Genomic DNA, 27,927 nt, shown 5'->3' with positions numbered 1-27,927 from the left:
TGTACTCTTCATCCCAAAGCTACACACATCCCGATATCCGGAGATTTGCGCTATCGCGATGTGAAACCGAGTATTCATAATTCGTAAGTATACATATAGGTATTTCGGTAACATGAGGATAATACATGGGTAAAGTAAATTAAAAAGGAATTTAGAAAATTACTTTATTCATTAATAGTATAAAAATTACATTATTGTTGCATGATCCTAATCATTTTAAATACTACCTTAGTGATTATGAATAAAAACCATACAGTGAATATAAAAAATAAATAGGTGAATCCACTGAATGAAAACAATCGGAATATTATGTAGCCTATAGTCATCCATATGGCGAATGCTTGTGACCCGAGGCGTCTCAAGGAAAGTCGAGCGGGCAAGTTCTGACTCACGATGTTCTGATGATTTGTAAAATCCTTTACATACGTGTGAATAGTGCATGGCCGCTGCAATATTTCTCTGGCCATGAAACCCCAGAAATTATTTTTTGTCCATAGTCTTGAGAATTCTTCTTGGTACTGGAAAAAGAAATTGAAATTGTTAATAAACCAAAATATAATATTGCAAAATGTTTAATTAATCTTTGAGTAGTAACCACAATAAGTTTAGTTGTAAAAAAATGCTTGTTAAAACAATAGTGCATAAAGAAACTTACCATTTCATTTATTCTTGAAGATATTTGATAAAGCATTCGGACTAAAATTGTGCTTTCGTAAGACGATATTGGCATCAAATCTGGGTCACCCATATATTGAATTTCAGCGTGTTTATTACGAAGCTGTAAAGGAAGAAATTAAGAAATAATTAAGGTTTTTTATCTGTTTCTAAGTTCCTTATCATCTCTATAAAATGTTATTATTATATTTTTTCTTCTAACCTTGTTTGTTATCATTGCCGGGAAATTTGTGGAGTTAGCAAATGAAGAGTGTTCTAAACTATCCTCAACAATTGGCTCGGTTGGCAGGACATTGTTTTCATTGATCTGTAAATAAAATCATCATTTTCAGTATTGGTTTGGAAATTCTATTACAGATAATAATTTGATCATTATAACACTTACACCAAAAATTTCTGAGAAATAATGAACAGTGGCATTCAAGTAACTGGGCACTTTTCTGTATTCCTCCAGCAGAGCTTCGTCTTCTTCATAATTTCCCATCATGAACCAATGCTTAATGTTAGCCCAAACACCTGAAAGATAAAAAAAGTAGAATCATAGCTCCAATCAGTGGCGGGGCAACAACTAAATTTGATGTGGGCAAGACAGATTTCGCGAGGCCCTGTTCTATGGCGACCTGAAGACGGATTTTATAAAATAATAAAAACAAACAAAACACAATTAACACTGCCAAGTTTTACGAGTTACTGACGAATTACGAGAAAATCAAACATTTTCAATGTACATGCATATATATACAGGGTGTCCCGTAATGTAACGTCAAGCCGGAACTGGGTGTTGAGGCAAGTTATGCCGGTTATCAGAAAAATATAAAAAAAAATCTATGTGTCATTTTGTCAAAATAATAGGCATTTAAAAAAAAACAAAAAATCTACTCCCGGTGACGGTCTTTTTACTCGTGTTGCCACAAATCTTCACTTTCTCCAAATTTTTTTTTTGTATATGTATGTAACCCTGAATAATGCTTCTCTAAATTGTTATCAAAATTACAAAACCAGCTGCTCCAGTTTGGATGAAAAAAATACATTATTCCCAAAAAATTTTTCAAAATAAAAATTTTGCCTAGTTTAAACTGACTGTACTGAAAAAAAATTGTACCACGCGAGTGTGGCAAGTGACGTCATAATTTGGCGCATTTAAATAGTAAGGATTCCAAAATGGTATAACACTTGGTAAATTCTTGTTGTAATTGTCGACAATTTTTGGTTTTTTGGAAATAATCCCGTTTTTAACTTTATCTACCTTGGTTAAAAATTATTATTCTAATGTGCCCAAAATTCAAGTTTCTGGCATAAGTGAGGTGGAGAAGCCATTTTAAGAGGTATGAGCGGAACGGAGAGGGCCATCTTACCAAGCAGGGATGTTATGGATATCCGTAACCGTAACCGAAACCATCGGATATCCGAAATAAAAAAATATCCATAACCGTAACCGAAATTGATTCAAAAGTTACGGATAGTTTCGGATAAAAGCGGAGTCTTAAGGCTTGGTATTTCTGCTAAAGTAGGTATTTCGTGCTGTCAAAATCTGCGCGCGCAATTCTTCGCCGAAGACAGCGCGCCAAAGAGCTCCCGCCACAATTTCCAGCTACACAGTATAGAAATATGCAGTTGGTTAGGTTAGGTTGACTTCCTTCCCTTCAAGCGTCACACTCACAACACTTTCTAATACAAATCATATCCAAGTGATACAAATTAAAACACCTTTCAGACTTTTTGGGAATATATTCTAGAATCGAATAAATATAAAATATAACTGCAGAAGTAAACACAGTTCAAAGTGGCCGTGGCGTCGCCCGACCTGCTGGAAGTTCTGCGCCGGCTTAAAGAATTTCAAGATTACGTCACCCGACCTATCAGTAGGCCCTTGGGAGCTTGAGCGATTGGAAAAACATTTTATGATAAGTTACTCTTAGTAGCGATTATTTAGAGCTTGGATAATAAATTATAGTTGTTGCAATTCACGAAGCTTTGCATGTGGTTAATAACATTAATCAGTCTCTTTATTTATTAATAAATAAAAATATCATAGTAAAATTGCAGAAACAATTTGTTTGTATTGGTCTGGGTGTTTTCTTTCTATAATATGTATGACGTATGTACGGGGTTCTGTATCGAAAATTACTATGAGCATCACACGGGGTTACCTGCGTACCTCTGTGCACTCATGGGAGTTTAAGCAGAGGTCCCTAGAGTTTGACTTTGAGCTTTGTTTATAGTCATTACGAAGCAGACTGATGGGAAACTGCAGTCTTGAATTCGAAAGGGTAATTTGACGGTGTTAGGGGAATTCTAGGAATAAATACAGAGTCTCCTCATTGAGATTGAGACATTTCAATTTGAGATTTCACTTGACATTGAACACAATCTGACATGGAGTTTTCAAACACTTTTAAAAATAAAAAGTAATTAAATCAAAGGCACTAAGTAGTATTGATATCAACTTCGAAGAAAATGACTGCCAAAATTACTTTCTACCCGTTCCACACGTCTTTCATGAATTATATTAATGAATTTTATTTTAAGCTAAATTTCAAGTAGATCGAACCAAGGAATCATTTTGTCCCATACAAACTTTGCCCCCTTTTTTCACCCCCTTCATTTCATGACCCCATTTCGGAAAATCTTTTCTTATGAGATGCCTACGTCATACAAAGAACACACATTCCAACTTTCAGGTCTCTACGATATCCGTCAGTCATTTAGGACAAAGCATTTTTATTAGTTGTCCAATACTCTTTCGTTCCAGGTATGTCATTGACAGGAGGGCGCTACTATCTTAATGGGTTATTCATTAGTCCCAACTTTATGCCACTTGACATTTCAGAATCGTTTGACTTTAGATACCTAAGCGATTTGATATTCGGAGTCTTTTAATGAAATCAAGTTCTGAAATAACTTGAGGTGTTGTACCCGATCAAGCTTTTCATTTCAGGACAGTTCAATAGTTTTATTATTAGTTTCTTCTCTAAGTCTTAATTTGTCAGAGTAGGTAAAGGCTCCATGAGAGCAAAATTTAGCTTTATAATAGTTTTTAATTTTTTTCTTGAAATATTTGACGCCTTGTAATCTCTCGTTAATATAGGTCCACACAAATAAAGAATGTTTGACTTCGACTTTAATAATTATGCTCTTACATAATTATAAATAAACTAGCTTTCCGCCCGCCGCTTCGCCCGCGTGGAATATTTCGGTTTTTATATAACCTATTACACTCAGATATAATGTGGCTTTCTGTTGGTGAAAGATTTTTTAAAATCGGTTCAGTAGATCCCGAGATTACCCCTTACAATTTAAAAAATATACAAACACACAAACTTTACCTCTTTATAATATTAGATATAGATAGATAATTTGAAACCCTATTTTGTTTTATTCTTTTTTTAATTTTAAATATTTCACAATTCAAACTAATATTTACTGTAAGTAAATGCTAAATAGTAAATGTTAGTTTGGATTGTGAAATATCCCACTAATATTATAAAGGCGAAAGTTTGGATGTCTGGATGTCATGATGTCTGGATGTTTGTTACTCTTTCACGCAAAAACTGATTTCTGTTAAACATTTCATGTAAAATTTGTCCAGTTATAACTCTATTTACATCTGCATCTGTAAGCAAGGATTCATGTTCTCCAGCCCAGATGCCGAGTAAATAGAATCGTCTTTCAGTGACGTGCAGCTGCCCCTATATTTGACCCACTGACCTAATTTTTTATTATTTATTTGTGTCAGTGTGCTCTTCTAAAGAGTGTAAGACGATAGTATGTAGGTACTATTAAAATGTAATTTTAACTCATTGCTTTTGTCTCATATTTGAGGAATGTACTATACTCTCATGAGTAGAGTCTTAGTTTAAAAGGATGCCAACGATTTAAATTTCAAAAGGTAGACAAAATTCATAATTCTTAATTATCAAAAATTTTAGCTTTCTCCAGTAACACTGATATTATTATACTGTGACTCATCAAAGTCATCATTGTCAAAAATATTGACAAATTGCGAACTGTCACGTGCATAAAACTGACACGCGTCCGACCTCCGTAAGCGCCACCGCGCGACTGATTGAGATTGTCCAAGCCGTCATGGGCGATTTTTTCCACATTTTTTAACATAGTAACTAAATAAGACGCAATATAAAAATTTCATCCGTTAAAAGCCCTCAAGTTAATTCGGAACTTTAGTTTAGTAAAAGATTCAGAATCTCAAATCGCTTATTTTAAAAATAAAACCATAAATAGAAAACGAATAGAGGTAACTTTGGGAATTTATTCTATCGAGTCAACTTCATCAAATCGTGTTTCCATCCGTTAATAGCCCTAGAAAATATCCTCAACTATGCCCAATAAAAATCTTAGCCTTTAATTTTACTGTTTAGTACCTCAAAAATGATAAATGAAAACCTCATTTTCGCCATTTTCTCTGCTACCCGGCCTTAAGGGTACAATTCCAAACTGCAAAACTCTATGAAATCTGCAGTATACACGCCGCAGCTGCAGTTTGCGGTTGCAGTTTGCGGTCTGCGGCACGTCTTGGAATTGTACCTTAAATCTTAATATTTGTTACCAACTTGTCTGGCATTCCCTGGCACCATCTAATATGCCAGCCAATTTTACCTTTATCATACATAGGTGTCGTCTTAGTTGGTACATAAAGTAGCTATGTGGGTCACGCAGCATCTTGCTATTTGAATTATACCTACATTTTTGAAATTCTAATAATTCCGTAACCGAAATTATCCGAAACTTTCGGATAATCTGAAATCATTTCATATCCGTGACCGTAACCGAAACCGGTATAATATTATTCTAATATCCGTAACCGTATCCATAACCGAAACTTCATATCCTTATTATCCCTGTTACCAAGTACAAGTGCAGGCAGAGCAGGTAGTAAAGGCGCGTGCGCACGGGTGACTTTTGTCACAGTATGTCAACTACTAATTACTGTCATGGTGACAAAAGTTTATGTGACTGACTGTACGGTAGTCAGTCACAGAAACTTGAATTTTGGGCACATTACAATAATAATTTTTAACCAAGTTAGATACAGTTAAAAACGGGATTATTTCCAAAAAACCAAAAATTGTCGACAATTACAACAAGAATTTACCAAGTGTTATACCATTTTGGAATCCTTACTAAATGCGCCAAATTATGACGTCACTTGCCACACTCGCGTGGTACAATTTTTTTTCAGTACAGTCAGTTTAAACTAGGCAAAATTTTTATTTTGAAAAATTTTTTGGGAATAATGTATTTTTTTCATCCAAACTGGAGCAGCTGGTTTTGTAATTTTGATAACAATTTAGAGAAGCATTATTCAGGGTTACATAACAAAAAAAAAATTTGGAGAAAGTGAAGATTTGTGGCAACACGAGTAAAAAGACCGTCACCGGGAGTAGATTTTTTTGTTTTTTTTTAAATGCCTATTATTTTGACAAAATGCCACATAGTTTTTTTTTTATATTTTTCTGATAACCAGCATAACTTGCCTCAACACCCAGTTCCGGCTTGACGTTACTTTGCATTCTTGCCATATTTACAGAGGTAGGTAACTATATTACTGATACACAATTGGTTGCAAATGCAAATATCTCGAAAACTGTAAGAGATACGGCAAAAATAATGAAATTTTGGGTGTTTCCTGAAGGGGTGATGAACTTTAGCAGTACTAACAATGAGTCCTATCAGTCCTATGATATTTGCAATATTGCAAAAAATCAATTATTTATTCAATAGTTTCGTAAAATGTTTTTGAGTTATACAATTTGAGGTTCATAATATATGTAAGTACGAAGGACTCCCTATAATATTAATCGTATCGATACGCGCAGGTCATTTGCACACGCAGATATTATGTCGAAAACGGTAAGTGATACGGCAAAAATAATGGAATTTTGGGGACATTCCAGAGGAGAATGTATTCCGGCAGTACAAACGTTATGTATCAAAGAATTTGCGATATTCTGGAAAATCAACTGTAAACATCGTATAGTCCCGATTAATCGGGAAGTTTTTGCGATTTGCCATTAGGCAAGATGCCACCAAACCAGAATCACATCCATAACAAATAATATACTTTGCAGAGTCACACCCATCCAGAGTCGCACCCATTACGGCTTATTTTTGTTTTATTCTCGCTTTAAACATTTTTGAGTCGCGAGGCCCCTTGTACCGCGAGGCCGTAGGCGGTGGCCCACATCGCCCACGCTTAACGCCGCCTCTGGCTCCAATAAGGTGAAATAATATATTTAATAATACTATTTTTATAATACCAAAAAATTATTAAAAGTAGAATCATAGCTCCCAATAAGGTGAAAAATTATTTTAACAATACCTTCTTGTTGCTCATTAATTCGTCTGCTCACATCTTCAAGGTTTTTTTCAGCTGCTAATTTCGCAGTGTATATTTTCTTCAAAAAGTCCAATGACAATTGCTTTTTATTTTCACTCCAAATTGGTTCATATTCATAATTAGCCGAAAGGTTAAACTCCGATATAGCTTGCTTTGCTATTGCTACCCATTTATGAAGAGCAATTCCATTGTATGTATAGCTTTGATCAAAGGAAGAGTTGTAACTGTTGTTTTGGCTGAGGTGCATACCCACACTGTTGTCAGTAATTGCTTGTTCGAGATTTCGCAAAATTGGTACTAGATGTTGTTGGGAGAATACCTGCAATTCAAGATGAATAATACAAAGCCTCATGGTGTAAGGATTTAGTATAGTATAATACAGATTTCTTTCATTAATCATTGCTTTGGTTGGTTACACCAATAGTTTTGGGCAAAAATGAAATATTTTAAGAAAAAGATTAAATGTGTAATAACTATCACCACCTGGGAAGTACCTGGATGCAAGCGGCGCAGGACCGGTCTTTGTGGAAATCCTTGGGGGAGGCCTTTGTCCAGCAGTGGACGTCTTTCGGCTGAAACGAACGAACGAACGAACGAACTATCACCACCTACCTTTCCAAGTCTAAAAAGCATAACAGCATTCTTATGCGTAGTCAAATCCAATCTCATGAATCTAGGTAGCACCATTTGAAAAATGCATGTGTACGATGGAAAGTTCTCAGCTATGAACTGTGTGAAACTTGAATCCAAACTGTTTGCATTGCTTTCCTCTTGGTTGTTGTTAGAAAGAGGTAGTCTAGAAACAAATTAAAATAAAATAAGCCACAAAAATCTATTGTGATGAGTTATTGAAATACCGTTCCCGCATTCGCATCTATTTGTCGCATTCGCTTTGAAGTGAAATGGATAGGTAGATTAAAATTTTTGGAAAGCAATGTAAGGAAGGTTTTGTACCTGTCTTGATTTATGTTATTCTCAGTGTATCGCCATGGTTGAATAAGGCTCAACCAAAGCTCCATTACAAGCCTAAACGAAGCATCCAGGGGCCACGTGGCGACCAAATGTTTGACATAGCAATATGCTCGAGCGCACATTATCTGTCGCGCATACTTCCTCAATGCTGATGATCGTGACGCAAGGTCAGCTAAGTGTTTTGCGGAATAAGAATGGATGTGCTTAACAAGAACCCTTACGGTCCTGACTCGTTCTGGACTAGAGCACAGTACTGGATAGTTTCTTTGGTAAACCTATAGCAAAAAGAACATGCATAATCATCTCAGAGGTAATTATTTAATGATAAAACAACATATTTTTTTATACAACCCTAGTATTCTTATAATAAGCTGTTCAGGAAGTTTGACATAGATGAAGAATGAATTATTTTGCTTACATACCTCAACATTTCTTGGATTGAACTGCTCAACACTCATCCAAATATCAATAAAAACCTGTAAAACAGTTTCTGATCTCCACACCTCATTCCGTGACTGTGTCTGTGTTGAGGTGTGTTGATTACTCATCCCTGACAGATCAGATATCATCAATAGAGATGGAGAATACAGCGGTCTGTAAAATTAGGGTATAGCCATATTAAAAATACATTTAAAAAGTCAAATGTAGAATAATTATATATATAAAACAGCAAACCTGTTAGCTGTCTGCAAAGGAACTGCAATAGGCACCTTTCCAGTGTAATTAGGTATGTGGGGTAACACAGAAACATTTGGATCAGAAGGCAGAAAGTGCATAAGGTAATCACATGCAACAGCAAAATATACACTGTTCCAATTCTCCCATGAATTTTTACCATTATTATTATTGACCAAATATAATGCAAAGTTGAAGATGTAATAATCAAATGGATCTGAGGTAAATATAGGAAATTATTGTTATTAAATATACGTAACACAGTGTAAAATCCTGAAATAGTGATAATTTCAACACAATAGTTTAAAATATTAAGTAACACAGTGTTTCATTACATAATATTTTTCAAAGGATACTGAGTGCAAGAGCTACCACATTCAGGGATTGTGAGTCCAGGGTCAGCATGTCAGCATAAAACTGGGAATACCTTCCTCTCTCTAAGCACACTTGCAAGTCTAACTAAAAATGTAAGAGAAAGTTATATTATTGAATGTGAAATGGGCATTCATTAACTATAGAGTAAATAAAAAAAGAATTAAATAGTTACAGGCAAGACATTTAAGGGCAGGTTGTACTTCAGTTGTGGATCCGTAAGGAGCTTGTAACACAGCCGTAACATTGGTCCTTGTGGCTCAAGGAAACTTGTGAGGGCTTCAAATTCATGCCTATTAGCATCATCAAATGTGATTGTTTTAAGGCCCCAGCCATTACTGAATGTTGTTGAAAACATACTATTAATTAGCTGTGGAAATATTGCTTGTAAATCCTTGTTAGGAGCTGATTGATCTATTATTCTTGTTAGCTCACATAGTTTTTCTTGCAAAGGAAGATTTAAAGTTGTATAAAACTGGCTCTGAAAACAAAATTATATATGTATTATAACTTTATAATACTAGCTATATAATACATGAAATTGAGGTGGATTTTATGTAACTCATTAAAATATCAAAGTATGAATGTGCATTGTTATAAAAAGAAACTGAAAATTATTTCACAAGAATTTAGACAATGAACAGTTAAATTATTTTAAAAGAAAGTAAAGGAATTTTGTATAATAGGTGAGTGGTTGTGTGGTATTAAACAGAGAAGTAACAGTGAATTTAGTCATAGATTGCAAAGAAGTAGGATAACCTAGGCTTGGGTAAAAAATATCGATATATCAAAATATCGATATTTTTTCAGAAAAATATCGATATAAATCAGCGATATTTTTTCCCGTGATATATCGATTTTCGATATTTATTTTCAGATATCAAAATCGATATATTTTTAAAGCTCTGCTGTCTGCTCATGCGTCACAACATGTATTCGACCAATCCGATTTCGATTTAGAAAAAGAGTAGGTATGTATAAAGGCTGTTTTTTTTTAATAATAAAACTGATGTAAAAAGAGCCAGATGTGTGTTTGCTTTAAAATTTCGAATATTTTGGCATTTTTTATAAATAATTGCAAATTGCGCAAAAAATATCGATATATCGATATTTCTTGGGTGATATATATCGATATATTTGAAAAATATCGATACGATAAATATCGATATTTTTTTTCCATTTGCCCATCCCTATAACCTATAAAAGGTTATTTAAACATTTTTTACAAATAATAGTGAAATACTCTTATTAATTAACAGTCAAAACATTTTGTAACTATATACTAAGCTAAGCACAATGTTTGTTTCGGAGTGGTTGAGATAAATTCGATAAAAAACTACTATTTATTGCGGCTTTGTTCAGAACTGCATCGACATAATTTGTGAACCTACTTTGTTGTAAGTTCTTACCATTAAATCCTGTGCCATGGCTGTAAATATGTTACTTTACAATGTTAGAGTGTAAGTGATAACGTCTAATAATTATTTCGTATTCAATTTTATGTACGGCTAACAACTACCACAAACAAATTCCATTGTTGATTTGTGACTGACTGACAGTGGCAGTGACAACAAGACAATTACATTTTTTTACTCTGTGGAAAGCCTAGCCGGAGATTTAACATCAACCAGTGAGCTATTTGCAGGGTTATTGGTCAACTTATATGTTATTAATTATTATCAACATTTTGGTGCGGACATTCTGACGGTGTTGTTAGGTTTCTAGGGGTTGGTGGGACAAACGCAACCAAAAACGTCCACTGTAAATCTTCGTGTAAATCCATATCTGCGTGTAAATCCATTCTCACTCACCAATCTTGATCCAGTTAAATTAACATAGCTAGCTACTACAAATCTATTAGATTATTATATCTATGCAGGTGACGGATGCTGTCAAAAACACGTGTTGGATTTGGATGACATGACAGTGACAGGGTTTGCAATTTGCATCATGTGTATTACTTTTCTCTATGATTTGCATTGGATTGTTGTTTATCTCGTTTAATTTTTACAAAGTCTAGATAGATTGTGTAAATTGTATTACTGATAATATTATATTTTATCTTAAATTTGTCCGCAGCTGCTTCTTCCTATATTACTATATCTACTGAGCAGCAACAAACTGCGATGTCGTGGGATTGGTTTGAGTCTATTGGCAAGCCTTCCTTTGTGGTGGCTCCAATGGTCGATGCCAGTGAGCTGGCGTGGCGGCTTCTTTGCCGGAGACATGGCGCCCACCTATGTTACACGCCAATGTTTCATAGTAATGTGTTTACCAAAGATCCTAAGTATAGAAAAGATAGTATGGTTACTTGTGCTGAGGACAGACCTCTGATAGTACAGGTAGGTACAGCCATAAACTTTCCTTAATTTTGTTATAATGCACATGTTTATAATGTAATAAATTATAACATTATCCAGCTGGCTGGCAAATTACCATACATACTTTCAATATTCACCTTTTCCAATTGCAGTTTTGTGGAAATAATCCAGAAATTATGGCTGCTGCAGCAAAGATGGTTGAAGATCAATGTGATGCTATTGATATCAATCTTGGCTGCCCACAATCAATAGCAAAGCGAGGCAGATATGGGTCATTCCTTCAAGATGAATGGAAACTGTTGCAAGATATAGGTATGTATGTTTTCAACACTTTAATTATCAACTTAATCTGTAAAAGTTTTGATATCTTACTACTTACTGTTGCAGTTAGAGCCATGTCAAAAGCTGTGTCAATACCAATTACATGCAAAGTTAGAATATTTGAGGATATTGAGAAGTCTGTGCAGTATGCACTGATGCTGCAAGAAGCAGGATGCAAGTTGCTCACTGTCCATGGCAGAACAAGGGAACAGAAGGGGCCACTTACTGGCATTGCCAGTTGGAAACACATCAAGGCTGTAAGGTATGTTAGACTTGAAATAAATAAATAAATTTTTACTCCATAAATTATATCTAAAATAATCATAAAAATACAATTTACTGCCAATAAAAAATACACTAGTCCATGGTTAATTAGTTTAATATTTTTTTATAAATTTTCTTTATTTCTGTTTTCAGAGAGGCTGTATCAATTCCTATGTTTGCTAATGGAAATATACAATGTTTAGAAGATGTGTATAGATGTTTAGAGACCACTAAAGTTGATGGTGTGATGAGTGCTGAAGGAACACTCACAAATCCAGCTCTATTTGAAGGAATCAACCCGGTTTCTTGGGAGATGGCAGGGGAATATTTGGATTTAGTTGAACAGTATCCATGTCCCACATCATACATGAGAGGACATCTATTTAAAATATTTCACAAAATGTAATACTACAATGTTATGTAGTTATATAACTTCAATTTATGTTATAGTTTTTAATTCACATGAGCCAGAAAATTCTATAAAATATTTAGTTAACTAAATTATTACTCTTTAAAGAGTTAATCACAATTTTATTTTGCAGATTTACATTTGAACATAACAATGATGCTCGACAACTATTAGCTACAGGACAAAATATAAATGACTTTAGACAAGTGTGTGTAACAATCAGAGATAAGTACAAGGATTACCATGAAGGTACATTAACCCTTGAAGATTGTGAAAACATAACTCGACAAGGATATAATTTAATACTTCCTCCATGGATATGTCAACCATATGTCAGAATGTCCCCTGAAGCCCATACCCAGAAAATGGAAACACTAAGTAAAGTCCAGGTACATCCAGGTATTAAATATTTAGAGTTTATTGCAAGAACTAGTTATTTTCAAGTTTATTTAGGTTTACAATACTGTTAATGATCCACATAATATAATTAGTATATTCCAAATTAACTTTATTATTAAATTAACTTAAATACCAAACTAAATTTTTGGATTTATTTCTAGATTGAAAATAACAATAAGAGAGACTATGAAGACATAGATGGGAATTGCATATCTAGGAAAAAGATGAAAAAACTGAGAAAAATCATGAGAAGACCAGCAAAAGATGACAAGCAAACTGGGAGAAGTGGTGAAATATGTGTCAATCCCACTTGTCCTAATCCACTTGTAAGTATAGTTTCTAGGACAAAATAATATTCTTACTCTAAAGCATTTATCAGGGTTTAAGTAAACAACATCATCTCCATAGTTATTTAAACAGCTATTAAAATCCTACCTAATTAACAATGCCCAAACTTGTACTGAGAGTTCAACATTTAATTTTATGATTGTATTGTAGATGATACTGAATAAACATTTTTTCTTGCTTTCTTTCTTAATTTTCTCTAAAGTTATTTAGTTTTTATTTTGATAACTTAATTATTCGAATTCTATTCATGTTTTAGGGTGGCAAGTGTGTTTATCAGCTCTGCAAAAAGTGTTGCAGAAACAAATGCTTTGAAGAAGATTTGGATTGCAAAGGTCACAGAATACTTGTCCACACTCGTCGTGAAATGGCTAAAAACTTCGCTCAGCTAAATACTGTGGATGAGCAAGTTTGTCACGCAGCCGAAACATAGGTATAAGCTTTAAAGTATACAAGGATATTATTCGAATGCTCTGTACATATTTAGATCTATGTAGATAATATACATTTGACATTACTTTTTATCAGTATCTTATTATTTATCTACCTAAATACATAATATGATTCAGCTGCACTAGATAAGAACATTATATGCCTTTGTTTACTATTTGAAAGAAGATAATGAAAACACCTTTGAGCAATAACTGCTGTGTGTGGCTTATTTATAATACACCACCAAGTACTAAAGTGTAGCATTCTTCTTCAAACTATTTCGGAAGGGGACCTCCTCCCCTTTTAGAGATTACGCACCTCAATCCTACCACTACGAAACGACTTTTTTTTAACTTTTTTTACAAACGAGTGGTTTAGCATCTCTGGTACCGGTTAATTTTATCCTTGTACCTGGTGTAATACAGAGTGTAGTTTTTTAAATAATATAAAAAAATCAAACTGTCTAAGGTTTAAGTTTTTTAAAGTCAGTTATTTATAATTTAGTTTGAGACGCGACTCTTAACGTTAAGAAATTGTATTAACTATGTAACGTTTTATTTTATTAAAAATCGTATCCTATATTCCACCATTGTAACGTGTACGATTTATTTATTACAGTACTTCTAGCTTTTGCCTGCGGCTTCACCCGCGTGAAATTTTGTTTGTAACAGATAGTCATAAATTATAGCCTATATGTTATTCTGGGTTATAAACAATAATACTGTAAAGTTTCATTAAAATCCGTTCAGTGGTTTTTGCGTGAAAGAGTAACAAACATGTTCACATCCAGACATCCATACAAACTTTCGCATTTATAATATTAGCAGAATTTCGTATCTCACAAATCGACGACATGGATACTCTCTCCTCCATTATCGAAGTTTACACCTAATATAAATGTGATACTTTCACCACCTTTGGTAATACTTATTACAGCCCAAATGCTATAGTCGCCATGGTAACCAATAAAGAATAACATTGGCTAACTAATGGAATAAGTACTTAATTAAACTGTTTGCCTTTGAATTATAATTACGTCTAGTGTCTACAATGCTGCGCATTGTATTTATACCCACTAAGCTGAATAGCTATTAGGTTAATTTGTAGGAGTTGAGACAATAAAGCTCATGGTCAACTTTTCCCCAATATTAATTGTGGTTGCGCGCGCACTCTGTTATCGGTACTGGAGGTGTAGCATGATGTCATTTCGATTTCGATATTTAAAACAAAGACAGTCTTTTAGTAATTGGTAGGCATACAAATGCCCAAATGTTGTTCCCCGGATCAAGAACACAGACCTCAAAGGAGGATAAATGGTTTGCAACTACCTCTCAACTATCAGCAGATCATTGGATGGATAGTTTTTGTTACTACTGGCGTTATAAACTTTGTGGTTCTTGTACGGATACAGTTTGATAAGCTAAAAATAGCATCTCAAATAATATACATCGCATTGTATGTATCACATACGGTGTCACACCTAACTGCATCTCTACTGGACCCCAGTGAGGAAGAACTTCGAAAGCTCGAAATTAATACAGTTCCAGAATTCGACCGTAATATCCACGCCCACGTTATTGAAAATGGTAGGTGCCATCTGTGCAACATATTTACAAGCAGCAAGAAAACCAAACATTGCAGTTTGTGCAATAAGTGCGTGGACCACTTCGACCACCACTGCAAGTGGCTCAACAGCTGTGTGGGGCGCAGGAACTACGGAGCCTTCATCGCGAGCGTCACGACAGCCTTGACACTGGCACTTTTCACCTCGTCTTTGTGTTTAGTTGATATAGTGATATTTCTTACGTATCCCCAACAGCTAAGTCCAGAAACTCAAGATATTATTAATTGTAACACTACAAACCGAACAAATGTGGACTTGGAGGGAAAGTATTGTAAGAATTCGATTATGCTTTTATTATTTTTAGTTATATTTGGTGTAAGTGCTTTAGCAATCGGATGTGCGTTGTTACATTTGTTATGTTTTCATATTTACATATCAGCCTTAGGTGTTTCGACGTATGAGTATATTTTACGAAGTGGCACTCCGCCTTCTGTGATTCCGCAGTGTATGAGAAAGTGCCCATGTAGTAGAGCAAAATTGTCTAAAAAATCGTACATGTTAAGCAAATCCAAAGCTAAGAATCTTAAATCAAGAAATTCTGAGGGGGAACCGTCCGATCCGACATCGAGCACGAGAATGGATAAGTTAAACACTTCCCCAGCAACCAGTGATACAAACGTAGCAAATTTAATTAGTATATTAGTTAATAATGAGTTGGAAAAGGCCAGAAAGATTTTTATGTATGACAAAAACAAAATACATCCCCAAGAAGAACATAGTTAACGGCATGAACGTGGACATTGCATGGCATTTTAAATGGCGAAAAGTTGTTGATATCGTAGCATTGATACTTTTTGATCAACTCCTACAATCGTCCAATTAGTGCCTTTTCAAGAACCTATTGTAATAACATGTATTTTTATAAAAATATAACACTTCGATAAGTATATTATTGATAATAATTACAATAAAACGTTATGTACTACAAAAATAGTTCTAATTTCGTACCCATTTGTGTAACGGCAGCTACGTAGGTAGGACTTACATTTATACGTTACATATTGAAACGTGCTTGTCGGCCAATTAATGGTAGGTACCTATCACCTATGGTACCGGCTTATAAGATGAATGGTGCTTTCTATGAGAACAATTTCTTCGATTAGGTGTAAATGGTGTAATTCTATATGGAGTTCATAATAATAATAATATGTAGTTGGGCATCTCCCCATAGAATCCGGTTTTGACCATTACACCTTGGTGACCTTGGTCCACATTTATAATACGAATGGCCTAGAGCAGTCTTTCCCAAAGTGGGCGATATCGCCTTAAAGGGGGGCGGTAAGACCCAGAAAAAAAATCGGGACGTTGTGTAGAGGCTTGGGAGGCGTCATCTACTAGGACTCTTAGACACCGACTGAGCTCTACTCTTGACTACAAAAATGGTGGGCGCTAAAAAATAATTTATTCCCAAAGTGGGCAGTAGACTAAATAAGTTTGGGAACCGCTGGCCTAGAGATTTCCTATGCAATCGCACCCAGTGATGAGTGACATCCCAACTAATATTATAAACTAGCTTTCCGCCCGCGGCTTCGCCCGCGTGGAATTTTGTCTGTCACAGAAAAACTTTATCGCGCGCGTCCCTGTTTCAAAAACCGGGATAAAAACTATCCTATGTTCTTTCCCGGGACTCAAACTATCTCTATGCCAAATTTCATCAAAATCGGTTGCGAGGTTTAAGCGGGAAAGCGTAACAGACAGACAGACAGACAGACAGACAGAGTTACTTTCGCATTTATAATATTAGTTGGTAATTAGTTGGTATGCGAAAGTAACTCTGTCTGTCTGTCTGTCTGTTACGCTTTCCCACAGATTAGCGCTTTCCCGCTTAAACCTCGCAACCGATTTTGATGAAATTTGGCATAGAGATAGTTTGAGTCCCGGGAAAGAACATAGGATAGTTTTTATCCCGGTTTTTGAAACAGGGACGCGCGCGATAAAGTTTTTCTGTGACAGACAAAATTCCACGCGGGCGAAGCCGCGGGCGGAAAGCTAGTTTTTAATAAATATCTACTTACGTATATTTTTCCGCTTACGAAATCTCTTTGCATCATCACTAATGGCCTTTGTCGCTGTGATGACGTAATCTAATACAGTATGATGATTATAGACAGTTTTCTAGAACTCAATATTCAAGGAAATCATAAATAAAGTGTTAGAACTATAATGTTTTTTCTTGCTAAGCATTTTGTCAAGTTTTAAATACCTATGGCAGATACCTATACATATTAGCATTTTATATGCAGGAATCCAAGTAATTCTGCTAAAAATTGAGATGTCTGGCTTTACAATATTTTTGTTACATGATAAGATAAACAAGTGACTTAGCATAAAAAATATAATGTGGAAACATTTTGGATGGTTTTGTCCTGAATCCCTCTCTATGTGAAAGTTAATATCCAGCAGGGTCAAAAAAAATGTCAGGTGAAAGAATTAAAATCAGTAAAATATTTTTATTCCAACCAGTTTTAATTTACACCTTCATTAATTAATCAAACATTTTAAAACAGTATTATAATCTATATGTAATAAACAAATATTTTTGGAATATAAATTTCCTCAAAATAAGTTACAGTCAAACCAGGGTTTAATCACGTTTGCGGCGACGATTTTGCTCCTCCTGAAACAAGTAAACATTGTTGTTCATTAGACAAAAGGCAAAGTCATGCATGCATGATTCAAAGCATGAACAACATGATGAAATTTAAATTACCTAAGATGTCAATAGTTTTAACTAAAAACATAAACTATGGTTGAATATAATTTCAATAGTAAAATGCCTTTTAATGTTTAATATGATATTTTTTTATGATCTTCTATAATATAAAAATGAATCGCAAAATGTGTTGGTAAGCGCATAACTCAACAACGCCTGGACCAATTTTACCAATTCTTTTTTTTAAATGTTTGTTGAAGTCCAAGGATGGTTTTTACAGCGAGAAAAGTTTGAATAATTTCCGGGTAAACCCTAAAAAACTCGAAACTTTACCCCTAAGGGTAAAACGGGGTCCACGCGTACGAAGTCGCGGGCGGCCGCTAGTTGAACATAAAATATTATATTTCAATCCAAATAAATACATATATTTCTTACCTTTTGTGTTAAAATGATGACCAGTCTTCTGAACATGCCAATAAAGTCAATGAACAATTCGAGGGCATGTTGAACAAAGTCCTTGCTTCCCATTCGGCGTTTCTCGATGATAAGTTGTGTGTCGAATAGTACAAATCCACACATCAACATTAGGCCAAGGTAAAGGTGTGCCTAAAAAGAATAAGAAGCATGTTAATTTGTACATTTACAAACAATATAAAATATAAATACAGTATATTATAATATTTTGTTCCATAACTTACTTGGTAAAGGAAATGTGATTGCATGAACAGGTTGAAAATAGTCATCAGGGACATAGAAGTAAGTAGTGTCATTAGAGTACCACCAAGGAACAGCCAGCTACCACGCTCAGCCAGCATTGCTGCCACTGAGAAGCACACAAACACTAGTGTGGTACCCAAGAGCGCTGTCACTATTATTGATGGATCCACAACACTGACATACTCCATCAAGGGTCCCATGCTCATACCTGTAGAATAAAATAAGCACATGATAAAATAATGAATGAAATATGTGAAAGAGCACAATAAAGTTACTTGTTTCTTACATACCTGAAGTTAAACCAAATCCTAAGAGATATGCAAGTCTTTGATTTGTGTTTTTGCCATTGTCTGGAGTAGCAATAAGCATGAGCATCAGGCCAGCTCCAATGATTGCTGAGAGGAATCCAGCTTGGAATCTTGTGAACATGTCCACATAGACACCAGCAGATGCCGAAGCACAAGTCATCATCAGTGTTCCATAAACATTTTTGAGATGTTGACGAACTGGAGGTTCACTGTAAGCAATACACAAAAACTTTGTCAGTATTTCATCATTCACTGTATTAGTGCTCAAGGTCAATAATATAAATGACTAAAATACACTTCTGAATAAAACAGATTTAAAGATAGAGGTAATTCAAGATGCGCACAGCTGATTAAACATTATAGGGTAGGTATATGTTAACAAAATGCTAGTAGGTACACATTTTAATGTGGATATGGTATATCATAAACATCCTGCCAATAATTCATTTTCATTAAAAAGCAGCTGACTTTACTCAGTAAAGTTAAATGCAAACTCTTCGTTGTTCATTTGCTCATGATATTAACATACCTAATTATTATGCGTTTGTGGATACGTCTAGAATGAACGAGAAAATACACAATGACCTACATAGAAGTCACGTAGGACGTATCCATCCCCCAGATTTGAATTACAAATTTAAATTAATTTATTCTGGTTAACATTTTTTTCTAAGAAGCTTAGATAATTAATACTCACAGTCTATTTTGGAAGCTATTGATAAAAGTCTGGATGTTGGGTGTCATATTGAATTCTAGCTTTCAAGTAAAACAATCAAATTATTGAGCAATCCAGTTGAAAAACAATCGCAGAAGAATGATAAACTAACTTAATAACTGGGATTTAGTACAGAACCACGTAAAAGAGGCTTGGTCACTAAATAACGTTTACTTCGTAATTACGCAGAGCAAGCAGCTAAATTGATAAATCTATGGAAAATGTGACAGCTGGGATATTTTGTACTTGCGTCTAGTGATGTACGTCAATGATAATAATTATTTTATCGATTGTTCAATCTTTATAGATATATTTTTTCTTTATTTTTATTATAATCATTCTTGATGAAGATAAAGTCAAATAGATCTAAATAAAAAAGTTTCCGTGAGGGTTTAACATTTATGTATATGTATAATTAATTTATCTGTTAAAATTCAATATTTATTATTTGCTTTATGATGATGGGTTATTATTTTATCATCACACATAGATAATCGCACCGATACAATCTCTGAAGTACGGAAATGATTCCGTGAGCGATTATTGAAATAATAATGTAATATAAAAATAAAATATCGATGTATTCTTATTTAATTCCATTGCTACATCACTATGGTTGGTGCTATTGACATTTGTGACGTAAAATTCATTAGCCAATAGCAAACCAACACGGTGAGTTCCGAAATCAGCGCGGCGCAAGGAGATAATTGTGTTCCGAACTTGTGATAATTTATTTTAATAATGTTTTTTTTGGGCACCCACGTACCTATAAAAATAAGACTATAATACTTACGTGTTCTATGATTGTAACGCATAATATTATATTATAATTTGTGGTATATTCCAAAATACTGAGCCCCGATTACGGTAATTTTTAACGTCTACAATCCAGACACGCTTCATCGATTCTGCGATACGATTGGTCAAAACAGCTGACGTACGCTGTTGAACGACCAATCGTATCGCAGAATCGAGAAGCGTGTCTGGATTGGAAACGTTAAAAGTTACCGTAATCGGGGCTCAGGACTGTCCTGTCGATGACATTGACAGTGGGGCGCCACCGTCAATACCGGATCGCTGGTTCAGATTTTTGCCATGTTGGAAACCATATAGTTGAACGATGGTAGCGCCCCCCTGTCATTGAGTTTGGTGGGACAGTTCAGCGTGGGTCATCTATATTTTCTGGCGTTACCTGTGGCCTGTGGCGTTACTTAATGTACAAGGATAGTATAATACTATAGTCTCGATCAGCAATACAAAAAGTTATACGTGCATTGAAAGCTTGTTAGGGTATTTCGCCAAAAATGGTCAATTTTGCCTAATTTCCTTGGTACGAAATATATTTTTGTTTTTAACTATTTTTAGTTTCCCATTGTATTAAGTAACAAAAACTAAGCTAATATATCTAAAAGGGGTGTCATAATTCGTTTTAGAAACAAAGTTATAAGGTCATGAATTTTTGGTAGCCAAGGAAATTATTATAAATATTTTTTTCTCTAAGTTTTCTTCTGTGGTTTGCTTTTTTTTTGTTCGACCCATTTTTGTGTACCTTCGCAAGCAAACATACCAATGAATATTGTATCATTACGACCTTTTTACACAACTAAGGAAGATAAATTCAGTAGATTGAGTTAAGAGTTAAAAACAAGTTTTTCTATATCTATTCTGATACCCATTTCTTAAAATGTAAATTTTAAACTTATTCCAATAAAGAAATACTCAAAATTTGACTTTACGCCGAATTAAAAATGGTCTTTTATAATTTCCTAGGCCTTTTTATGCCACGGAAAACAAGGAAATTAGGGCCAAAGAAATTAGATTTATGCCTAAAAGACACCACAGACAAAAACCTATTTACCTTATGCATTTACTATTTAAATCATGGGTTTACCCCTACAGACACTACATCTGTGTAAATAAACAATAAAATTAATCCATTGTTTAGCTGCAAAAAACCGTCCAAAGAAATTGACTTTTTAGTAAACAAAAACCCAAGGAGGGACCTACTTATACGATTTGTCGCGACTGTTCAATGAAGTACTGTCCTGCCTCGACGGCCTCTTGGGACGAAATGGCCGAGTGTAACGGTGCAGTGCATTACATTCTAAGTTCTTTCGTTTCGTTACTACAATGGTCGAAAAGAAGACCCAGGGAAATTATACTTTTGACTCGGACAAGAACTTAACTTCACTTTATTTCCTTCCTTTAACTATTTGACATTTAAAGTTTTTATTTTCCGATAGCCAAACGTTTCTCAAATATAAAGAGAGTGCTATTAGAATGAAATTACGCTTCAATTTGTTATAATGTGCCTTCATTTTGGCAAACAACAGTAATGGACATAACAAGGAAATTAGAAAAACTACTTTTGATTAAGTTTTTCTACGGTATTATTTGTAGTTTCTGCTATTGTAATAGCAAAAACAAATAAAACTTTTGATTAACTTTCCCATAAAAATAGTTTTATCCATATAAATACAAAAAAACATGTGTTCGCCTGCCTGGACACAGAAAATTTACTGTTTCGGCGAAATACCCGTTAATATAGCATATAGGAATGTCATTTTAAACCAGTGTTCAATGTGTGTTGTGTGTTCAAATAATACACCAAACTGCGTGTTCGCCTTTAACATTCGCTTCGCGAGTTTGATTGTATTTTTTTTTATTCAAATCAAGTCAATGTCATCAAAATAAAATCCTAACAACTACAATCAATATGAACATAGAACATATTTTAAAGAGTGGTGAAGACGGAAAGATCAAAACATTAATTAATTTTTATCCGTTTTGTTTAAGACATTCTCCATACAAGCATTATGTTATATTATCTCGGATTTGCCATGTGTATTTGACATTGTCAGTCATTTTGAAAGATAAAAAATAACCTCAAAATCTTGCACGATCAAGTGCACAATGTAAACACATGTTTGTGAGAATTATTTGGTTAATAAAGTTTAAAACCCCTTAAATCCATCAAAATGGGTAAAAAGACTAAAGTAGGGAAACAGCGTAAAGATAAATATTATCAGTTGGCGAAGGAAACAGGTACCTATAAAATAAATTATCTTAAAAGTAAGGCCATTTGCAGCCATATCGTGAAATCTGTTCTATAAAATACCATTTTCTTTCAGGCTATCGTTCCAGAGCAGCTTTTAAGTTGATTCAATTAAACAGAAAGTTCGGCTTTTTACAAAGGTCACGAGTATGTATAGATTTGTGTGCCGCGCCCGGTGGCTGGATGCAAGTGGCGCATCAGAATATGCCAGTATCCAGCATCGTTATCGGTGTAGATTTGTTCCCAATAAAACCTGTGCCAGGCTGCATTGGTCTAACCGAAGATATAACAACTGAAAAATGTAAATCAGCTATCAAAAAAGAAATTAAGACATGGAAAGCTGATGTCGTTCTTCATGATGGAGCTCCTAATGTGGGTTTAAATTGGCTTCACGATGCGTATCAGCAAGCCTGTTTGACACTCAGTGCCTTAAAACTTGCAACCAACTTTTTAAGAGAAGGTGGTTGGTTTGTGACAAAAGTATTCAGATCTAAAGATTATCATGCTCTGCTTTGGGTCCTAAAACAGTTTTTCAAGAAAGTTCATGCAACAAAACCACAGGCTTCACGAAATGAGTCTTCCGAAATATTTGTTGTTTGCCAAGGTTATATTGCTCCAGATTCTATTGATCCTAAATTCTTAGAGCCAAAGTATGTGTTTGAAGATTTGGAAATAGCTAAAAAACAGCATACAAATATTTTGCACCCTGAAAAGCAAAAGAAAGCCAAAGCTGAGGGCTACAAAGAAAATGACTATACTACTCATCACAAAGTTCTTCTGTCACAGTTTTTATCTGCAGATGACCCAATTGATCTTTTACAAGGATGTTCTGAGGTAATTAGTGATTTTTAAATCTCATTAGCACTGAAAGTTTTCTCAGTATTAACAGAAACGAGAAGAAATTCAAAGAAGAAAAAGTATTAGTATGTGAAGTTTTATATTATTGTTTTTATTACAGATTGTGATCGATGACAAAACTATTGAATTACATCCTAAGACAACAGAAGAAATAAAAATATGTTGCAAGGACATAAAAGTGCTGGGCAGAAAAGATCTCAAGTTGCTATTAAGTTGGATGAAACAGATGAAAGAATTAAAAACTCCAAAGGTAACAATAGTACTGAAAATAATTAAGATAGTTTAGTACTGTAATAATTAGTTTTCTTTGTAATATTTGCTGTTATTTGATTTCTAAAGAGTTAAATTTGTCCTTTTCAGGAGAAAAAGGATGAAAAAGAAGAGGCTGTGGATGCTGCTGATGACACTGAGGCAACAGAGGATAAGAAAAGCGATGATGAGGAGGAGGTTGATGATCAAATTGCTGAGCTTCAGGTAATCTAACCAGAATCATTTTGATTTTAATGAGCATTGATAAAAAAAATTGTCAAATATTCCCAAAATTATCACTAGTCTGAACACTATGAGAAATAAACATGGCAGTATGATTTCATATTGTTATATCTTGTACTGAAAATGTCTTGAGTATCAAATTTATTACGAATATTTTCAGGATGAAGAAAGAAGATTGTCAAAAAGAAAAAGAAAACAACTGAACAAACAGAGGCAAAAGTTAGCAGAGAAAATGAATTTGAAAATGGTTTTGAAGGGAGATGGTGGTCCAATTATGGAAAGCAATGATATGTTTCAGCTATCATCTATTAAAAATGCTCAGGTTTGTTTTGTACATTCCCAAACATACATAGAGTTAATTTGCTGAAAATAATCAATGTAATTTAAACCAGGGTTCGAGGATATACATATATCAAGGGATATATATTAAGGAAATAACATATTTTGATTAACTTTTGTGTAAAAACTGCAAGGATTTTGGGGGTTTTAAGAGTTGGGGTGGACAGCAACACTACTTAAGTTGCCAATACAAACAAAAAAACAGAAATATTTGAAAAATGGTGGTCGTGGTAATGTAAAATATCATAGGGGTGTCAATTTTCGAAGAATTTCGTAATTTATTGTGTAACTGAAAAAATTATTGAGATAAATTTTTTTCCTTATTTTTCCTAAAGTAGTCATGACCATGTCCATCGTGCGGCGCCGGCTTATCCTTGAATTTTGGGACACGTTGTATATCCGATATATATCAAGCCGGTTTTGATGATATATATCAACTTTTAAAATTTGTTACTGTATTTGTACTTTTTGACATAAGATTTTTATTTTTTTAGTTGATTTTGCCGTATTTAAAAGAATATTTTATGTTTTTGCTTTATTTGTGTGATTTTAAGTTTAAAAACATTAAAAATATGTTTATGTAACACATATGCAATAGTATTCATGAATAATACAATAAAATAATACTATGGCTTTCATACAAAATTGATATATATCAAAGTTGATATATATCGGATATATATCATAAATATCCGATATTTTGATATTTATAATAAATATCGGATATTTTCGAACCCTGATTTAAACATTTGGTTGTGTATGCCTTCATTTTGTCTTTATTTTATTAACTTAGAAGTAGCAAGTGCAGCATATTTGAGTGTGTTTTAATGTTAATGGTTTTTTTTCACAGGAATTGTCAAGGCTTGTGGACCAACAGCCTGATATTGTTGTTGACGGTGGAGATGAATCAGATGATGAATTTAAAATTAAACCCAAACATATCAAGTATGATGTTGAATCTTCAAAATTGGATTCTTCCGGGTTATATTATAAAGATTCTGACAGTGAACTGGAAATGGAATCAGATTCAGAAGATGAAACTGAAAAAGATACTTTAGGCAAGTACAAAAAACTCAATATTTTTAGCTGACTGTAAAAGAGTCCCAAGACTCTTGTTTTGGAATTACACAGTATGTAATTGACATTACACACTTTAAGAAAATTTAGATTTTAATAAAATATTTTTGTTTCAGCATTCTCAGATTCAGATAATGAGTCAAAGAAGAAGAAGAAGATAGATAAAATAACAAAATTAAATACCCTCAGGAATAGTCAGTTAACCAAAACTCCATCGATCCCTAAGAACAATCCATTATTGACAGACCTTGACAACACGGACCCTGTGTCCAAACGTTCAATGAAAGCGGAACTTTGGTTCCAGAAAGACTGTTTTAAGGATATTGATGAAGAGGATGATGAAGGTGTAGATTTGGATAAAATTGCCACTACATATAAAGAAAAAGGTAACATCAAACAGGAAATTTTAATAAAATTAATATGGATATGATTGAATCATCACATTGATGGCAATAGGTTTAATAGATTTCTTGAAAAACCATCCACCCGAATTGAATAATTTATTTGTAACATTTTAATTTCAGGTAAAAAAATAACAGAGGAAGTAAAGAAGTCCACTTTAGAAGATAGCAGAAATGGCAGTTTGAAAAGAAAGTTGAAAGATGTAGAGAGCTCTGATGATGACTCATCAGACAGCGATTATGATGTTGAGGATACTGTGGCTCCTGGCGCAGATAAAGCAGGTGCTAAAACAAGCAAAAAGGATGGTTTTGAAGTGGTTTCCCAGGACCCTGGTAAGTTAAAATTCACAAATGAATAATTAAAATATGTTATACCTACTATAAACTTTTATAAATACAACTAAACCGTCATGGTTTAATTGTATTTATAAAATTTAGATAACAGAACCTGCATATGCATAATGCACTTGTTTTTATGTTAATATTTTTTTAGATCTAAAAAGACTAAAGAAAACACTGAAAATGGATGCAGAAACTTTAGCTTTAGGAACAATGATAGCTACTTCTAAGAAATTCAAGCGGGATCTGATTGATGATGCATGGAACCGGTATGCCTTCAATGATAAGAATTTGCCCGATTGGTTTGTTGAAGATGAAAAGAAACACATGAAGAAACCAATGGCCATCCCTGAGGTATTTCATCATTGTAATTTTTTTATTGTGCATTGGCTACGAATTTGTGATTTTGTTAGTCTTTCATATTTAAGCTAGATTTAGGTAGGGAATATGAATTTTCTTTTCAATGAGAGTTTTCGCGACTGAAAAATCCGCCAGATGGCAATACGTAGACGTGAGGTCCAAATGCTGCATGATTGGTTATTTTTGATATGACATTGACAGATATGTCAAAATCCACCAATCATGCAGCATTTGGACCTCGCGTCTACGTATTGCCATCTGGCGGATTTTTCAATCGCGAAAAACCTTATTGACACTTGATCAATTTATTATCGTTTTCAAATTTTACTGTATATATTTTCAGAAATATACTGAAGAATACGAAAAGAAGCTGCAAGACATAAATGTTAGGCCAATCAAGAAGGTGATCGAAGCTAAGGCTAGGAAGAAGAAGCGTATGATTAAGAAGATGGAGAAGGCGAAGAAGAAGGTGGAAGCCGTGATGGAGAACGCGGACATGTCCGAGCGGGAGAAGGCTCAGCAGATCAGGACTCTCTACAAGAAGGCGCAGACCGATGGCAAGAAGAAGGTGACCTATGTCGTGGCCAAGAAGCACACCACAGCCAAACGCATGAAGCGGCCGAGCGGAGTCAAGGGCCAGTACAAGGTCGTCGACCCACGCATGAAGAAGGACCTGCGCGCGCAGAAGGCCAAGGAAAAAACCAAGGGCCGCGGCAAGAAGGCCAAGTTCAATAACTCCAAGTCCAAGGCGGGCAAGCCAGGCAAGGCCGGCAAGGCTCCCCGAGCGAAAGCAGGTAAAAGGAAGGGAAAAGCTAAATAAGTGTTGTATGTAAATAATATTATATGTATTAATATGTGATGAAAACGTTTTAATGCTATTTATAGCGAATCCTCTTAAATATCACTTTATACTAGTGTATAAAGTGTAGGCTAGTGCCTATCTCAGGTAGGTATAGGTAACCTATCAGTTATCATATTTTTATATTATCTTACTATGAGCAGGAATTTATTAAGATTTATTCTGAAAAGACGCACGGTTTCATTAAGGACTAATTTTGCGAAATAATTGTCTAGGCAAGGCATCGATTTGGATGCTTGATGAAATTAATCACTGTAATAATGGCGCAAGTGATGCGGGAAGTTGACCTAGACGAAGCGCGAGTCCGCACACCGAAGTATGGGGGATGCACAGGGAAATTACCTGAAGTGCGTGCTTACACTATACGTCTCGCTCGACCAATTTCCCGCATAGTGTACTTGCGCCATAATAACAAAGTGCATAAAGTAGAGATGTATTTTCACCTAAAGTTAGCGGTTACAGTTCAGGCATATACAGGGTGGAAACGATAAGTGATCTCACTCGATTATTCCTAAACTATACAAGATATTCAAAAACTGGTTACTGATCCTGGAAGTGCTTCATGAGCTCTATCCAACGGTATCAAT

General features: G+C 34.5%; 4 protein-coding genes across 4 annotated transcripts; 2 read left to right on the top strand and 2 right to left on the bottom strand.

Moving 5' to 3' along the window:
- Positions 1-147: 147 nt before the first annotated feature.
- Positions 148-10,611, bottom strand: LOC135071883 (sphingomyelin phosphodiesterase 4). The gene is made up of 12 exons (XM_063965735.1): positions 10,462-10,611; positions 9,228-9,533; positions 9,037-9,139; positions 8,681-8,897; positions 8,428-8,599; positions 7,988-8,280; positions 7,646-7,829; positions 7,016-7,352; positions 1,061-1,191; positions 878-982; positions 656-778; positions 148-518 (listed from the first exon to the last, which is right to left on the bottom strand). The coding sequence occupies exons 1-12, from the start codon at positions 10,477-10,479 to the stop codon at positions 192-194; spliced, it is 2,316 nt and encodes a 771-aa protein (XP_063821805.1). The 5' UTR covers positions 10,480-10,611; the 3' UTR covers positions 148-191.
- A 392-nt stretch (positions 10,612-11,003) lies between these two features.
- LOC135071882 (tRNA-dihydrouridine(16/17) synthase [NAD(P)(+)]-like) lies at positions 11,004-13,635 on the top strand. Its single transcript, XM_063965733.1, has 7 exons — positions 11,004-11,394; positions 11,526-11,685; positions 11,761-11,956; positions 12,112-12,360; positions 12,501-12,756; positions 12,928-13,092; positions 13,371-13,635. Exons 1-7 carry the CDS (start codon positions 11,179-11,181, stop codon positions 13,542-13,544), a joined length of 1,416 nt encoding a protein of 471 aa, XP_063821803.1. The 5' UTR covers positions 11,004-11,178; the 3' UTR covers positions 13,545-13,635.
- Positions 13,636-17,602: 3,967 nt separating this feature from the next.
- LOC135071881 (probable Bax inhibitor 1) lies at positions 17,603-19,765 on the bottom strand. The gene is made up of 5 exons (XM_063965732.1): positions 19,543-19,765; positions 18,828-19,054; positions 18,519-18,745; positions 18,256-18,426; positions 17,603-17,784 (listed from the first exon to the last, which is right to left on the bottom strand). Exons 1-5 carry the CDS (start codon positions 19,587-19,589, stop codon positions 17,752-17,754), a joined length of 705 nt encoding a protein of 234 aa, XP_063821802.1. The 5' UTR covers positions 19,590-19,765; the 3' UTR covers positions 17,603-17,751.
- A 2,675-nt stretch (positions 19,766-22,440) lies between these two features.
- On the top strand, positions 22,441-27,346 carry LOC135071887 (pre-rRNA 2'-O-ribose RNA methyltransferase FTSJ3). Its single transcript, XM_063965738.1, has 10 exons — positions 22,441-22,605; positions 22,692-23,449; positions 23,574-23,723; positions 23,834-23,947; positions 24,126-24,287; positions 25,155-25,362; positions 25,498-25,767; positions 25,906-26,115; positions 26,276-26,475; positions 26,825-27,346. Exons 1-10 carry the CDS (start codon positions 22,539-22,541, stop codon positions 27,299-27,301), a joined length of 2,616 nt encoding a protein of 871 aa, XP_063821808.1. The 5' UTR covers positions 22,441-22,538; the 3' UTR covers positions 27,302-27,346.
- Positions 27,347-27,927: the final 581 nt, after the last annotated feature.

Source organism: Ostrinia nubilalis, chromosome 5 (genome assembly GCF_963855985.1).
Source record: "Ostrinia nubilalis chromosome 5, ilOstNubi1.1, whole genome shotgun sequence".
Classification (NCBI taxonomy): domain Eukaryota; kingdom Metazoa; phylum Arthropoda; class Insecta; order Lepidoptera; family Crambidae; genus Ostrinia; species Ostrinia nubilalis.
Note: the sequence above shows the minus strand (reverse complement) of the source record. Positions and strands in the feature narration are given on the sequence as shown.

Excerpts from the sequence above, each read along its gene's own strand:
- LOC135071883 (XM_063965735.1), bottom strand. Across the intron at positions 7,353-7,645 it reads TGCTTTTTAGACTTGGAAAG|GTATTCTCCCAACAACATCT; the intron begins GTAGGTGGTGAT and ends CTTGAATTGCAG. Across the intron at positions 1,192-7,015 it reads AATTAATGAGCAACAAGAAG|GTGTTTGGGCTAACATTAAG; the intron begins GTATTGTTAAAA and ends TTTATCTTTCAG.
- LOC135071882 (XM_063965733.1), top strand. The coding sequence starts at position 11,179 with ATGTCGTGGGATTGGTTTGAGTCTATTGGCAAGCCTTCCTTTGTGGTG. Across the intron at positions 11,686-11,760 it reads GAAACTGTTGCAAGATATAG|TTAGAGCCATGTCAAAAGCT; the intron begins GTATGTATGTTT and ends TTACTGTTGCAG. Across the intron at positions 11,957-12,111 it reads AAACACATCAAGGCTGTAAG|AGAGGCTGTATCAATTCCTA; the intron begins GTATGTTAGACT and ends TTCTGTTTTCAG.
- LOC135071881 (XM_063965732.1), bottom strand. The coding sequence starts at position 19,589 with ATGACACCCAACATCCAGACTTTTATCAATAGCTTCCAAAATAGACT. Across the intron at positions 18,746-18,827 it reads AGGATTTGGTTTAACTTCAG|GTATGAGCATGGGACCCTTG; the intron begins GTATGTAAGAAA and ends TTTATTCTACAG. Across the intron at positions 18,427-18,518 it reads AATCACATTTCCTTTACCAA|GCACACCTTTACCTTGGCCT; the intron begins GTAAGTTATGGA and ends TATTCTTTTTAG.
- LOC135071887 (XM_063965738.1), top strand. The coding sequence starts at position 22,539 with ATGGGTAAAAAGACTAAAGTAGGGAAACAGCGTAAAGATAAATATTAT. Across the intron at positions 22,606-22,691 it reads TCAGTTGGCGAAGGAAACAG|GCTATCGTTCCAGAGCAGCT; the intron begins GTACCTATAAAA and ends ATTTTCTTTCAG. Across the intron at positions 24,288-25,154 it reads CATCTATTAAAAATGCTCAG|GAATTGTCAAGGCTTGTGGA; the intron begins GTTTGTTTTGTA and ends TTTTTTTCACAG.